Source organism: Neospora caninum, chromosome X (assembly GCF_000208865.1).
Source record: "Neospora caninum Liverpool complete genome, chromosome X".
Classification (NCBI taxonomy): domain Eukaryota; phylum Apicomplexa; class Conoidasida; order Eucoccidiorida; family Sarcocystidae; genus Neospora; species Neospora caninum.
In genome coordinates, this window is record NC_018396.1 from 5,148,736 (window position 1) to 5,163,500 (window position 14,765).

A 14,765-nucleotide genomic window follows, 5' to 3' on the forward strand; every position below is an offset into this window, starting at 1 on the left:
TTTTAAAGCAGGGGGATAACGCTGGACTTGCGTGTACAACGCTTCGCGGCTGCGTCTCCGCAGCTCAAGGACAAACGTGTACGCGCTTCCACGAGGCACGTAGCGTTATCGCATGGCACGTGGCAAGAACAAAGAAATACTCCTACAAAGAGTGGAAAGTGTGGTGACCGCCACTACGCCACGAGGTTTGCTGGGCTTAATGAAGACTCCCAAGTTTTATAGATTCGTGCAACAGGCAGAAGCAGAGAGAAACAATTTCCGGGGTCAACCAGCCAAAATGACACCTGGAAAAAGTACTGTGCTTTTCATTATCTTCAAGAATGCCCTCGTGCTGGCAAAGACTTTATGGCGGCTTGCTACAGCGGCACACATCTGAGAGAAAAAGGACACAGCGAGCTTTGGAAAGGAAGGCTTGCTGTTGGCGGCAAGAGTATCCCTGATGCGTGCCGTATGCATGTGCGCGTGCCTGGTTTGAGCAAATCGTGTCAGAAAGCTGAGCTTTCTGTCCAAATTTATTTTTGATATGGCAAAGGAAATCCTCCTGGTGACGTCACACCAGATGGGAGATACGCGGCCCATCTGGCATGCACCGGTGGAATTATGAGTGGCTGTTGTATAAAGAGGAAGGCTGCGACAGGGCAGGAAGAATGCTTCGGCCCGTTTCCGCCTCTGGGTGTGTCGCCGAGTGTGTGTGCAAGGTCTGTTCGGGAAAGTTGAAACATTTATGTGCACTGCGTGCAGCTCTACGCAAAATTCTAGGTGTCCCAACTACCAAGGCGTTTTCGTGTTTCCAATGCATTAGTGGAGTGTGATGGGATACACCGATCGCCACGATACTTGTCTGCCCACGGAAACGCCCATCCACGAGGTCACGGCGTCTGCAACGCTGCCCTCTACATGTTTTCAATCAAATCGAGCAATCAGGTGATTTACGAAAGTCGAGGAGAACACCGTTATGAACAATGCAGAAACTGATGTTCGAAGAAACACGACGACAAGGCCGTGTGTGCACAATAGTTCTACCGGCCCAGTCCCAAGCCGTGCACGGTCTTCACCGTATACGGCCCCGCTTATCCATTCCTTTGATGAATATCCCACTCAACGCACCGATTCGTGGGCACCACAGCTAATCCGCAGTTCACTGAATGCAACTTAATGTCAGGCGGAGTTCTGCACGTACACACGCGTCCCAGAACACGGAAATCTTGATAAATTTGGTGATGCAGCAGAATTAGCGGATTCTAGCCCTCCGGTTATGCCTCAAATTCAATCACATGTCATCCAGAGTCTGAGCTTGGGTGTATCGCTTTCTAGCCCCTGACCGTAACCTTTGTAATTATGTCAACAGCCTCAAACGTTTTCCGGTGGCCTAACACGGATGCCCTGCCACTGAGGGGGTTTCACCGGAAGCGTCTACGCGCCAAACGACCTGTACAACACCGCCACTGAAAAATCCCTAATGCAGAAGACGCCATTTACCCGGTACCACGCAGTATTTTGCACAGATGTCTCCTGAAATGCGTCCGCCACACTCACTCGTAGCTCCAGTGGTCTCGCCGCAGAATAATGACAACAGACGAACGCCGGTAAACGCAACCAACAGGCGGTCTAAATAACGATTAACCAATTCAATCCCCGCAAAGAACTCAGCACAAGCCTGTTACACAGTTACACCGTACCAAAGTACCTGTGCCTTTCGTATTCTGAAGGTCAGCACTGAAATACCATCTGGCACAACACCCAATAACATTCGCATACACAGCTGCAAGCAAGCTAGAATAGTGCTGGAGAAGAAAGCGGTACGATCAGTTGAGTTCACCTGTTCGAACACTCAACAGGAGTACAAATGGTGAAGCGCCGCAGCAGTTTCAATAAGCGAAAAGCACGTGTTGTTACTTCATCCTTAAGTGGACAGGGACAAAAACACAGTTTTCCGTGCCTTTCCGCCGTTGTTCCCTCTCTATATCGTGTCTCCCCAACGCCCCCGTCGTAAGGCACCGAACGGAACCCCAACTTTTTTCACAATCATGATGAAGGAACTAGTTCCTCGGGTGACCATTAACCGTTATCAGGGACGTTGTGTAACGTTGATATCGTCCCTGGGTCTCCGTGCCACTCTTCGCCATGGCTCGTACACAGGAGGTGGCCCGTAAGTTAGCCATAACGGTTCTTCTGGAGCTGGTCCCTCTTCAGCTTTCGAAAGTCGCCTATAAAGTAGGCCCAAAATGGTCACTGCGACGAGACCGGGGAACGTATCTAACAACAAATCCTTCATGGCGTTACCGCCTTTCTTTGTAGAGGGGGAACGGCGCGTGTCGACCTCGCGAAGAGGAAAGCGATAGCGGGCCGCCACTCGTTTGTCAACAGGTATAGAAACCGGTTCCTCCTGCTCGTCGTCATATTCTTCTTCTTGCGAATCTGTATGTCTTGTCTCTTGGCTTCTACGGGTACCTGAATAAGAAGCATTTCCGTCTGTGCCACGTTTGTTTCCTCCGTGTCCCGGGGTGTCGTCGGGTGAATCACCGAGCGTGGCAGGAGGTGGCACAGGGAGGAAACCTAATTCACTTGAAGACGCCCCTGTGTCTCTTCGCTGAGTGGTAGCTGCAACTCCGAGCTGGGAAATGACAGATGCGACACAGCCTGTAAAAAACGCGAGTTTAGGTAGAAAAGGACGAAGTTTCAGCGGTAACGATCGCGGCCACGCAAGTGACCTCGGGGAGGATGGTAAGGCAGCCATCGCCTCCCACGTACTCGTACTTCCTCGAGAAGACTAGTGCATCCGGAGGGAGGGAAGGGGAACAACAGTAAATTCCATAGCACTGTTACCCGCTACCCTTCGATGAGAAACATTCTGCTACAGGGGAACGTTCAACGGCTTCAGCGAGAAAATGTAGTTCCTGCTGATTGAAAAGTTGCGTCTCAATTACCGACGTAGTAGTGGTGGCACATTGACACCTCCGTAGTACCGGGAACAACCCTTTTTACAAAGTGCCAATATAGAGCTTCTACGCATCGCTCGGTTGGACAGGGTCTACAGGTCATCAATATAACCAACGACTGCAACTTCAGAGTGCGGGTGGGGATGGCAAGCACCGCAAGCCGCAACTTTTTTGTTGTGTTTTCCACTGGATGGCTGATGGCCCTTTGTCGTCGAATTAAAGTAGCGTTGATGGAACTCCGTTACTTTTCTCTTTGGTTCTCCAAGCTACGGAGTTTCAACAACCATGAACAAATCTGGCGCCCCAAGTCCTTTATGACTGCTGTACGCCGCTTCACGCGTTATGCAGCTCCGCTTTTTTTAGCAGACGAATGTTTTCCACATACAGCCCGTTTGGCACGTTTACACAGCGAACTGCAATAGTTGTAATACATGACAGAAACGGGGGGGGACTGTTTTTTACGAGGGCAACCGGGACAGAAAGCAGATCGCAATATTGTCAGAAAAGTTCACGCCACGGTGTTAGTGCTTTAGCCATTCACTAGACCAGGGTAGAAGTTCATGCCCCGGTGTTAGTGCTTTAAACATGCACTATACCAGGGCTAACTCACACCACGAGCTCCGTGGCTCCAGAAGAGACGTTGAAGGCTTGATGTTGCCGAAAAGCGTCACGTGGCTTTACACGCCTGAACTGCGGTAGCGTGCTCCGGTGTGGCAGGGTGGAAACGAACAGCGCGGCTACTTTTCTAAAAAGGATGTCTTCCCCCGAGGGTTCTCTCGCACTTCCTAACACTCAGCAGTAGTTCTAGGCGCTTGGCGTGGCACGGCGACGTCTTATGGTAAAGGAGATCAGGGGTCTGACATATTCGGTACTTGTATGCGCACGTAGAAATACGGATATAGGAGGAGCATCCCGACAACACCGGATCACGATAAAAGAACCTGGTCACTTTCTAGCTGCTAACCCATAGAGCAGAGTTACTACGGGAGCGTTTCCGCTGTGGTTATAATGCTTCACAACTGTAATAAACACTAGTGTAAAGCCTGGAACGTACCAGGGGCGGCGCGTAAATGGTAAGTAATGCAGTGCAGCAACAGGCTCTAAATATGCGATGGAAAACTGTTTGTAACCTCTACCCTAACTGCTACACGTCATGTGAGCGAGCAACTACATCTGCGAGTGTAACAGAAGGGCGAGAATGGTGAGGCAAACGGCTGCCAAATATCTGCACATGTGTGGCAGTATGATGGTGCGTTAACTGGTGCCCATGCAAACCACGTCAGCACAACAGCTAATACAGTCATGCCCCGTTTTTCTCGCATACTGCCGGCGCCATGGTTGCAGTGTCAGTTCAACCGAACGAAATTCAACCTTTACAAGAAACACTGCTCGCGGCGACCAAGGCAAATAGTTCCTGAACAGCATGTACCTGGGTAGTTTCCCCGCGCCACATCCAAACAATTTCCATAAGGCGAATTACCCTTGGGCCATAAACGAACGCTCTGGGAACTCCCGCTGCTAGCACCATAAAACTTGGATCCCGCAGAGTCATAACTTGTTGACGTATCAACCTTCTGGATTGCTGCAAGCGGCTTCAGAAGGCATGCGGAGGTCACACACAACTCACTGAAGTAAGCAAGAATGTCGAGAAGAGAAGAGGTGGAAGCAAACGTATAGGCGCCGCACACCGATGAATAGTGGAAACCCCCCCTGTACCGACTGTCTTCAAAACATCTTGTGACAAGCCGATACGAGCGGCTCACGAGGGTGGACCAGATCGTTCCCCAGCAGAGCTAGCCTTCTTCCCTATCTGGAGAGGAACAAAATACATTCAGTGTCTCTAACCGTGTTGTTCGCGATGTCTGTACTTCATCGCCGCGTCCAGCATATCTCTCAAGTTGCGGTTCGTTTGAGAGCTCACCCGCGGGCTTCAACTTGCTGGCACGCTCAAATCACTTCGAAAGCCGTACACACCCGTCCACAATAGCCTGGTCATTCATCCTCCGTGTCCGTGTGTACACCTGTATCAATGTCGTAGAATGGCTCTTCCTCCACCGGCAGAGGCACGAAGGGCGATCTCCTTCGCCACCACGGTTCCCCTCTCTCCCTTGCGGCACTATCAGGCGCCAAACCACGTGCAATGCTACTTACATTGATTAGTGGCTGTCTCCTGAGCGCTAAGTATGCCAGAAGGCCAGCGAAAGCAACTGCAGGAAGCAACTCCACAAGAACTTTCCTCCATTTGGCTCTTCGAGTTACTCTCGGGGATACAGTGAGCATTGTAGGGTGCTCAATTACCAGTTGCAACCCTGAATTCCACGGAGCTACTTGAACGTGCCCGGCGTGCTCTTTTCGTCGTCGGTCCCGATGTCCTCGGTCAGTGCCGCCTCCACCGTGAGCGGTGGCAATTGCTGGGGGGTGACGCATGACCTCAGTTCCATCCTCTCCGGTCCCCTCTCCGTCAATCGATTGTCCCTTTACGTTGTCCGACCATGAAGCAGTCGCCTGAACTGTATCAACGTACAGCACGGCCACGGAGAGAATCGTCAACGGCCACAACATCTGACACATGCTGGTCACGACGTCTTCCGCTGAACACAATTTACCCGGCGCTGCCGGCACCGGAGATGCACGAGCTTACTTCTCTGGCTGTCGGTAGCACAAATACTAAACAGATGTATTACAAGTGGATGATAACAAAGCATTCAGAAACAAAAGAGTGATATCTTTGTATCTATTGAGAGCTTGCTCTGGTGCGAGACGCAGAAAACAGCGCTTCCCCCGCGATCCTCGTGAGGCATGAGGCACTAGCATAGCACACGGTGGGTTGTCCAAGTTCCTCCTACAATCTAATCGAAAAGCAACCACACCCATTTTAAACGTTAACCCCTTCAGTTTCATTTATAAGATCCGTTGCCGTCCCGATGATTGTGTACCAACCAGCGTCTCTTTTCGAACGACACTGGTGCATACATCCGTGTAATTATGTTAACGCCGTGGAAACTTTGCCGGGTTAACAACGGTTCGCGTCGACTGCTGCGGCCACAACCACCCAGAGCATTCGTGTCATTCTAATAGGCTGAAAGTGCGTCGCGTTGTGGTATCGACATCGGCAGGCGTGAACGGCTTGAGTATGGATGTGACATTCTTGATTTAGCTATCCCTTACGCTCGGGCAACCACGAACAATCGGTTAAACAGGAAGAAGTGTTAAGTGACTGTCTCCATTTCTGTCCCAGTGGGCAGGGAGAGCAGCACAGTCAACACACTCTGCGAGAAGGATGTCTCATCAAAATAACAAACTAAATCGCATTCCGGCCAGTCGAAAACCGGGCAAGGCCGTTTCGTGGGTTGTCGTTTTCCTAATTCTAGACAGCCAGTTGTTCCTCTTGAGAGTTTCCAGTCTCTTTGTGTGGTGACCTGTTCTTGATACGCGTGGAAAAAACAGCCGGCTTCGGAGCACTTCGAGGGCCAGCAGGCAGCCGGACTTTTAGCATGCATTCGGCTTTCACAAGACTCCGAAGGAAATAATGGGACGCGTTGTCATCGTGGGTATGAGCTTTTGCTTCCAGTCAGTGAATTGGCGTGATACGTTAAAATGTAGAAGTAGCCGCTGACAGAACCAGTGAGTTGCGCCTTTGGATGGGTGCCTTTCTGTTCTGTGATACTTTCCTTGCGAATGTGTGGCAGGTCGACTGCTCTCATGACTGGGGCGAAGCAATACGATTGATCAGGAAGTTTATTGTCCACTGCCCACATTCCTAGTATCCGTTCTAGTATACTGTTGACCGGGCATACTAGTGTGGGCCCGCATAACCAGGAATGTACGTAATGTGTACGAATGCAGGCCACCTGAACCCGCAAACAAGACGACACTAAACCGAGGCGCTGCGGCAGTCGCTGGTAGTCAGCAAGCGAAATCGGACGCTCCTCGCGTAAGAGCTACGCTAGTATTTCCCAGGGCGTTAGTGCATCGTTTCAAGAGGCAGCCACACCGGTGGAGGACTCCAAGGATGCCCGGTTTGTAACAGAGTTATTCGGGATGGCACACAAACTTCGAGAAGACAACTTCATACATGCTTCTACCGTTCGATAGCCCAATGAAATAAGTCATCATAATTCGCCCGAAGGCAACAGCCGCCATCGTTCTGTAATATTTGAAGTTACTCTCAACTTGACCGGAAAAAGTTGCAGCACGGACTTACAGGCAGATGTTTCCTACTGTACCCGCGAACAGAACTGGTGCGGTGCTCTTGCATGTCAAAGAAAAGAGAATTCCCACATACCCTGCAGGGAACTCGAGTGTGTCGACGGGGACACGGGTAGCGAAAGGAAATACGGAAATATACCTTGCATACACCAGGTCAATAATAGAACTGGCCTGCGTGGAGGGAATATTATGAGCGGCCGTTGATGGTTCTTTCGCGTACTCACAGTAGAAGAAGACTTAAGAAGATCATTAGAGCCGGGGTTCCATGTTGGGTAACCTCCGCGAAGTCAGCGGTCCGGACGAGTCTGGAAATAACTGAAAACGCGGGCGTAGCACACTGTAAATGCGATGCTTGTGAGGCTGCCTACTAGTCATCACAGCCGGGCCGTAATACAGTGCTGCCACGGACGCTGCACTGAGTAGAGACAGGATCCTTGACGAAATTTTTTTTGGCAATGGAACACTGACATATACTGGCATACTTGCGTCATTACCAGCGTTTCCGAGATTCCATTTCACCAGGGGGAGATCGCAGATGGTAGAGAACTGTGCTGTCCCCTGCGATCGTACTGATGCTTCCATCGTGGAAAACTGAATTCGTCTGCGGCGTGCCTACTAGTACAAGCGCAACGAGTGCCAGCGTAGATGACGCGCAGAGCGTAATGAGGACGACTTTCTCGGTTCCTTTGCGAAGTGTTTTGTCCGCGTAGAGGCTTTCCTCGCCCGTAGTCGGCTGTGCCTTTGATGCTGCCTCAGGACCGAAGTCACCGTCGCTGACTGAACGGAAGAAACCTTGCATGCTGTAAAATGGTTTTCCTAGTCTTACTAATCCTTCCGATTCGACAAAGTCAACGAAATATGAGCTATCGCATACCCGCGCGATGAGCGAGGGACTTGCGCTGATCCTCTGATCTGTGTGTACAGTCGACTTCTTTGAAAAGCACAACTCCGCAGGGTTTGAAAACTGAGTGCCAGCTACATGCAGTGGTTGACTCCGCGACAAGCTAGAGTAACAGTAAATTGGGGTCTGAGTATTCTGATGTCACTCTGTTGTACTAAGCTGAAGCCAGGATGTGGAAAGGGACGCGCCGGTATCTCCTCTCTGCCACCACCCTTTGTCCCCGGCATCATCCGGATTTTGTTAGAACGTCAGAGTACTGCTGACTACTCTTCCTCAAGCTGCAAGCTAATCTCTATGTCTCCTGCATCACCCTGTCAACAGTATCTCGCGTGCGGTGTGGCCACTTTTATTCGTGTTCGGACATCAATTCGTGACATCGCTGTATCTCCCCTTTGCCCTAAAGATCCTGAGATGTCATCATCAATAGATCATTTACATGTCTTGCCTAATTCGCACAAGGCTAGAAATAATGTCAACGTGCACTCTGGCTGTGCTGTGTGCAACAAAACCTGCCGGTCTTTGAAATAACGGGCCACCGGTGAGTGCCGAATGGACTCTGTAACAGGCCCGGTGCGTTCTGACTCAGTGAATACTTGATTGGCTGACGAAGTGTTCTTCAGATAAGAGCCCAACGCAGAAGTCTGCAGTTACTCAAAAAAAACTTCAGGATGGTGCTAACGTCATCCATTCGCTTCTTCGCGCTCCTCATTCCACTTCGCGATCATTGCTCTCCGCTCTTCGCTGGTCCGACGTTCTGGCCGTTGTATGCTTGGGGAACGTCTGGACAACATACGACACACGGGCACAAACTTAACATTACGCGCTAACGGTAGCAACTACGAAATTCCATCACGTTGAGGCACACACCGCTTCCGCTTACCTCCTTGTTGGCCTTCTTGGAGAGGAGGATCGCCCCCGCGACCTTGATCTCCTTCGCCCAGGTGAACGTTGCCTCCCGTAGTCTGGGTGATCCTCGTACATCTTCCGAAATAGTTTCTTCTTTAACGACCGAGGAACATGTTTGAGATGCATAAAATTACAGTACCCGCCTCTGCGGCATTGACCATCAACGAACTGGCGGCATCGTGCTTCGCGGAAATCTGTAACGGGAGTGAATTCGGCATGTATTTGCTTGCCTGTAAACATGACACCAGATACAGGGCACAGCGGACGGGTGACCATCGACACACTGCCTAGCGTGTTGAGAAAATGACCAGGATGTTATCTGCCAAGCGATCGACTTCTGCGTCACGCACCTGAGTAAAATCTTCCTTGCAAGGCGGCCAGTGCCTTGTTTGCCGCTTCTTCATCCGTATATTTTACGTAGACGTTTCCAATAATGTGATCACCTATGTTGTCGCACACCACCATATCCTCTACCTCGCCGTACTTCGCCAACTCCTCGAAAACTTCCGAGAAAAAAGCCTCGAAGTGGTCAGCTGCTTGGTCAAGTAGCTCATCCGACACTGAAAAAGCACACCACGACATTCCACCAGGCACGGATAAGACGGCTCTGCCTCCACAGGATACAACTCTTCTTATCGACGGTGGTGATTCCGACATGTGTACATTAGCACTCACAAGCCCCTAGCAGCACTGACCGACCCACCACAACGTAGCAACCGAGCCGCCTTGGCACACGCAGTAACCTGCTCAAGTCTACGTGCCGAACTCCAACAAGGGTTGATGGTTTAACGATTTTAACTGGCCCACGAGGCTCACACAACTCTCCTGCGGACCAGGGACGGACTTACCATTCTGTCCTTCTGCAATAGCCACAGCTACGGGAGGGTTTGGGTACATGTGTCGGAGGACGATTGTTGGCGAGGACGTCGGTTTATAGTGCGACCGAGAGCACTGGTCTCCATGACGACAGGCTCCAATTTTCCAGTAAAAAGGACAATTCACTCTATCCTCCTCCGTTCCTATGATACGAGCCAGATGCTCCGCCATCGTGGATGACGAAGGCAATGGTACAGAACGTGTCCAGAACTAAAAGCGTATTCAACGTAGATGTCTTTATCAAAAGCTACCACGGCAGATATATAAATTCAACCACGACCGAGTGAACAAGTTTGCGGGTCAGGATACACCGGTATAGAGAGAACCAAGAAAACGACAAAGCCATACACCGACGATACGACACAAAGGTTACCGTCTATACGAAAATAGACGGGGTTGCGTAAAGATGCCAAAGGAACAAAACGGCGCCTAGTGGACCAGAACAGAGAAAACTAGCTCACCGTATGCAAGTCAACCCGCCAAGTGAAAGGGTGGGCCTCTTCCCTAGCTGTTTAAGATGCATCGAATAGTACGCAATTCAATCATCAGAGTGACTGCCACGCGCTTGCGACGTGTTCGATTGCCAAAAACAAGACGACCTTTCAAACAACCCTTCACCCCGCCAAGAAGACTCTGCGACTGACAGGGCCAACGTGACGCGAACTACGCAACTGATCGTCCGCTGTTCTTTAGCGATTTTGTTCATATTCTTCGCCTTTCTGCATCGCGGGAAGTGGGACTTCTTTGGAACGCGCTGGGAGACAAACGCCACCCGCGGTTAAACCTCCCGTCAAATTTTCTTCGACGAAAACGCCGCTCTCTCACGAGATGGTGTCCCCTTAGCACGTGGAATCGTACGAAACATTTTGCATGGACCATACAGGGGCGCATCTGACAGACAGTGTCCTCGACAAAAAACGCGAAGAAACATGCGCTCTACTTTGCCCAGAACCAAGTGAATCTGGTACATACGCTTTCCCTTTGTCTGCAGACGTCCTGACATTCTCCGCACACGCGAGCGAAGCAACACATTCGCTCCACCTTGCTGGACCGATCTTCGTCCCTCAAAAGGAACCGCTTCTTGGGTGGGATCTGCCGAAAATAAGCCGTGGATTTGTTTGTTCAGTCGTTGTTAATGTCCCGAGGTCTCAATGCGGGAGTGAGGCTGGACACGTCTAAACACCTCTTCTTTTTGTTCCTGGATTATTTTTTATCCCCTTTGCTTTAGTTTAATAACACCTTTTTCAATGCATCCGTCGTAGCAGCCACTCTACCCGTGACAGGGACGAGACACAAAATCGGCCTTATACTCAAGGCCGGGAGGTCGCTCACCTTGCTTCTCTCACCCTTTTCGTCTACTGCTTTTTTTGGCGGGCAAGCTGTGCTAGGCGGTTCCCAATCCGGCTCTTTTTAAATCTGAGAAGGCTTTCTTCTGAGTGTCTGACTTCGAATTGAGATTCGTCTTCTGTGTTGGTTGACTCACGGTTCAGATGCCGACGGCGGAAAGGCGAGCTCACACTGTACGCCTGTGGCTTTTCCTGTCACTCGTTGCATGCACCGTCCCTCGTACTCCGAGCCCGCGAAGCACTCTCTTTTCTTTGTCGTGCCGCTGTGGCAGCGTTGCCCCCCCCCTCCCAAGACGACAGATAAAAGAACGTCTGTCCCTAGCCGCGTGTACTCGAGAAAATTGGAGATTGATGTGCGTGACAAAATCCGCAAAAATCGACGTTCAACAAGAAGTCTGACGACTGTCAGTTACAGCCGTCATCAATTTTTGTGACATTTTCCAATCCTCGTTCCTCCATTCTTTTTATGCTTTCGTGGTTCGTTTCCCGTTTCCTGCCTCGTCCATGTGTGTCCCCTTCAACCTCTTTGCTGCCCCTGACCGTGTTTTTGTGTGGTCCGGTCTGTCCACTTTTGCGCTGGTGGGTCCTCTCTTGTGGTGGCAACAGAACAGCCAAGAAAAATGTATGCGTAACTGAAGAGACGGCCCCGTAAACATTCGAGGCAGACTGATTTATCTCGAAAACAAGCGGTAGGCGCAGGTGTCTGCAGTCTGATGACTTGGTTGCTCGGTACGGCAAAGAGCAACTTTAAGAAGCTCGGAACTGTCGCCCCGTGGTAGCTGCATTGCAGTCTGAATTACAACCCGGCTGGAAACACGCGGCCAAGGCCGCCGTTGCGAGCTAGAGAAAGTCATTGGCAGCGAGTCTGGTCCGGCATTCGCGCAGTTCGTGGATCACGACTGTTGACGAAGGCGGCGCTGCGACAACGGCGGAGCGAAAGTCTTCGAGGACTGCGTCTCGCAGAAATCTCACTCTTTCCCGTAGACAGCAAATGGCAGACAATACCAAGGCAAATCCGGAGGAAGTGAAGCAGCAGGCGCTCCTGCATGCTTCGAATGGAGGAGAGGAGCAAGACACTTTCGATGAACCCGACGACGAACTGGAAGAATTCGACGAGATTGGTAAGGCGAACGGCTGTCCCGTCTCGCGTGGTTTGGGACTTCCCGCGACCGAGGAACTCGTTGCCGCGATGCAACTCCTAAACGTAATGCCGCACTCCAGATTACCCTGATGTCTTCATACTGATACATGCTCGACTGGTTCCATCTCCACAAATGTTACCCCACTGACTGCTTGAGTCAGCTACAACTCTTCCTTCTCGCTGTATCCCACTCACGCAAACCAGGAAAAACGCGGAAAGCGAGAGTGGCAGCGCGAGCAGGCGAGGGAAGCGTGACCGGGGCGAGGCGCTCTCTGCATGGCTAGCCGCTTAGGCACCATGCCCCATACTCAGGAGTGTAGGGGCTGTAGAAAACGGGCTGCGTTACCCATTTGTGCCGGTGGTTCTTCTGCGCAAAGAGCCCCGCATTTCAGGCGCGGGTGGCCGTTTCTCATCTAGAGATGACGCCAGATGCCAGACTCGAGAACCGTAGGGCAACACGTTTTTTCCTCGGTTTGTCCAGCTTCCCTCGCGTACTTCGTTCTCTCTGAATGCCCGCGGTAATTTCCTGCACTGTCTTTCCAGGCTAGACAGGCAGACCAACCAGCGCCTTCCTTTCGCGGTGTTGGGGCCTCTGTTCCTTTTCTTAGGCGGAGATGACGGCGTTGTCGACACCGAGATTGCCCAGTGGGACGAGGACTGGGACGCTGCAGGTGAGAACTAGTGCACAAAAGACGTCGAAATCTCAGCCTTACACGGCACTTTTTTATAAAAAATCCTTCTCCTATCCAGCGAGGGTGACCCCGAGTGGCAAATCTGTCCTCCGTAGGGCTCTGAGTTCTCTCTGTCTTCCGACAATCAGGCAGGCAGCTGCTGCGGTGGAACACCTAAGAAGACCGGGATTGCACGCTGAGCGGAGCATTATGAACCTGCATGTGTACCTATCTTCCCGCCGCGAGGCGTAGGCGCCCTGGCGTCAGCAGCACACGCCCATCACCGTCGACAGCTGGTGACCGGCGCGCCGCTCGCCGTCTGGTAGCGGTCTTACCGCCTGCGGGGCGTGCCGCCAGCGTCTCCCATGCGTGTGCACCTTTGTGTGTATGTGTTTGTGCCGTAGGCTGGGATGACGAGGACGTGAACGACGATTTCTGCAAGCGACTCCAGCAGGAACTGGAAGCCTTCAAACAGAGACACCCAAATGCGGCCAAGGCACAGCCACAAGCGAAGACCGCTACAGCGTAGGGGGTGCTGCGCGTGTCGAGACTTCTTTCTGGAGTGCGGGCGCCTTGGAAAGGGCCGTGGTGATTCACCGTGATGCCTCTGGAGATTTTCTTTTTAAAATCGCGTGCGTGGGGAAAGCAAAACCTTCCCTCTCTGTGCTCTAGGACGGTTCTGCTGACCGGCTGACCTGCCGGTAACCCGTAGTCGCGTTCCTCTTGTCGCTGCGTTGCCGTATCGGCTTTTTCTCGATGACTGCTTTCTGTCTCGCCTCCACCTCCTCTCCATCTCTTTGCTGCTTCGCCATACCTCGTCCCGTCGTGGGTCTTGTTTTTTGCGGAGCCTCTCCCGCATGCCGCTCTACAAGCCTTCCGCGAATGCCCTGAGTTCCCATTGTCTCCCCCCCGACTATCTCCGAAAAAAAGTGTTCGTAACACCTTGCGTGCGGGTCGGAGCCTAACGGACAACGAATTTCGCGACCGTAGGATGAGGTGCCCGTGAATAATGTACTCAAAAAAAAATATGCAAGAAATACAAAATGTTTACTGGCAGTTTTTAGCAGTTAGGAACCACTCCATAAATGATGGCGACAAGACCATCGCCAGCGCTCCGCCCCTGCGTCTCGTCGTAAAAGGAGGCCGTAGGTGCCCGTGATGTTTTTTTCTAGCCGTCCCGCGTCTCCTGTCTCTCCTGTCTCCCGAGAACCTCACGAATGTCTCTTGTGATCACGGCGTCTGGGGCTGGCGCTCCTTATGGCTTGAGTCCCTGCGCGCGTCTCTCGCACACCTGTCTCCCTCCTCACTCTTCTAGCGTGTCTCCTCCTTCCGTTAGTCGCGTGGTTGTGCATCCGCATTCCCAAGTCGTCGCCTATCCTTTGTCTACTTAAACACGAAAGGAGACTGCATGCCCACATGCTCCGCGCGCGCGACGTGCACCGAGATGGACGGGAGAACAAGAGCGCCACGGACCCCTCCGTTTGTAGGCCTGCTCGTGTCGCTGCAGTACCGGTAGTCTTGGCCGCACGAAACACAGAACTGGGAATACAGGCGCAGCACGGCGAATCCCGTGACACCTGGGTTCCAGGAGTAGTGAAGAAGGAAAATGCTAGCACACCCGTCCAAAAGTATTTGGACTGTCGTTCCAGCTGCGTGTCGCTATAGCAGGATGGTACGAGTAGCAGCTTTGAAGGGAACGTATGTAGAGAGAACGAGAAGAGGTGCTCCCTTCTCTGCTACCATGCACTCCTCAGTCGCCCGTCGCATAGCCGCCTG

At 51.8% G+C, this 14,765-nt stretch overlaps 5 protein-coding genes across 5 annotated transcripts; 1 reads left to right on the forward strand and 4 right to left on the reverse strand.

The window, feature by feature from the left end:
• Window positions 1-2,068: 2,068 nt before the first annotated feature.
• On the reverse strand, window positions 2,069-2,737 carry NCLIV_050780 (conserved hypothetical protein; the record flags this gene model as incomplete). The annotated part of the gene is made up of 1 exon (XM_003884631.1): window positions 2,069-2,737. The coding sequence occupies one exon, from the start codon at window positions 2,735-2,737 to the stop codon at window positions 2,069-2,071; it is 669 nt and encodes a 222-aa protein (XP_003884680.1).
• Window positions 2,738-4,931: 2,194 nt separating this feature from the next.
• Window positions 4,932-5,501, reverse strand: NCLIV_050790 (conserved hypothetical protein; the record flags this gene model as incomplete). The annotated part of the gene is made up of 1 exon (XM_003884632.1): window positions 4,932-5,501. One exon carries the CDS (start codon window positions 5,499-5,501, stop codon window positions 4,932-4,934), a length of 570 nt encoding a protein of 189 aa, XP_003884681.1.
• Window positions 5,502-7,368: 1,867 nt separating this feature from the next.
• Window positions 7,369-7,947, reverse strand: NCLIV_050800 (conserved hypothetical protein; the record flags this gene model as incomplete). The annotated part of the gene is made up of 4 exons (XM_003884633.1): window positions 7,369-7,463; window positions 7,517-7,621; window positions 7,643-7,706; window positions 7,765-7,947. The coding sequence occupies 4 exons, from the start codon at window positions 7,945-7,947 to the stop codon at window positions 7,369-7,371; spliced, it is 447 nt and encodes a 148-aa protein (XP_003884682.1).
• Window positions 7,948-8,754: 807 nt separating this feature from the next.
• NCLIV_050810 (hypothetical protein) lies at window positions 8,755-9,852 on the reverse strand (the record flags this gene model as incomplete). Its single annotated transcript, XM_003884634.1, has 4 exons — window positions 8,755-8,829; window positions 8,930-9,048; window positions 9,399-9,515; window positions 9,804-9,852. 4 exons carry the CDS (start codon window positions 9,850-9,852, stop codon window positions 8,755-8,757), a joined length of 360 nt encoding a protein of 119 aa, XP_003884683.1.
• A 2,316-nt stretch (window positions 9,853-12,168) lies between these two features.
• NCLIV_050820 (conserved hypothetical protein) lies at window positions 12,169-13,518 on the forward strand (the record flags this gene model as incomplete). The annotated part of the gene is made up of 3 exons (XM_003884635.1): window positions 12,169-12,298; window positions 12,927-12,989; window positions 13,394-13,518. 3 exons carry the CDS (start codon window positions 12,169-12,171, stop codon window positions 13,516-13,518), a joined length of 318 nt encoding a protein of 105 aa, XP_003884684.1.
• Between the last annotated feature and the right edge of the window lie 1,247 nt (window positions 13,519-14,765).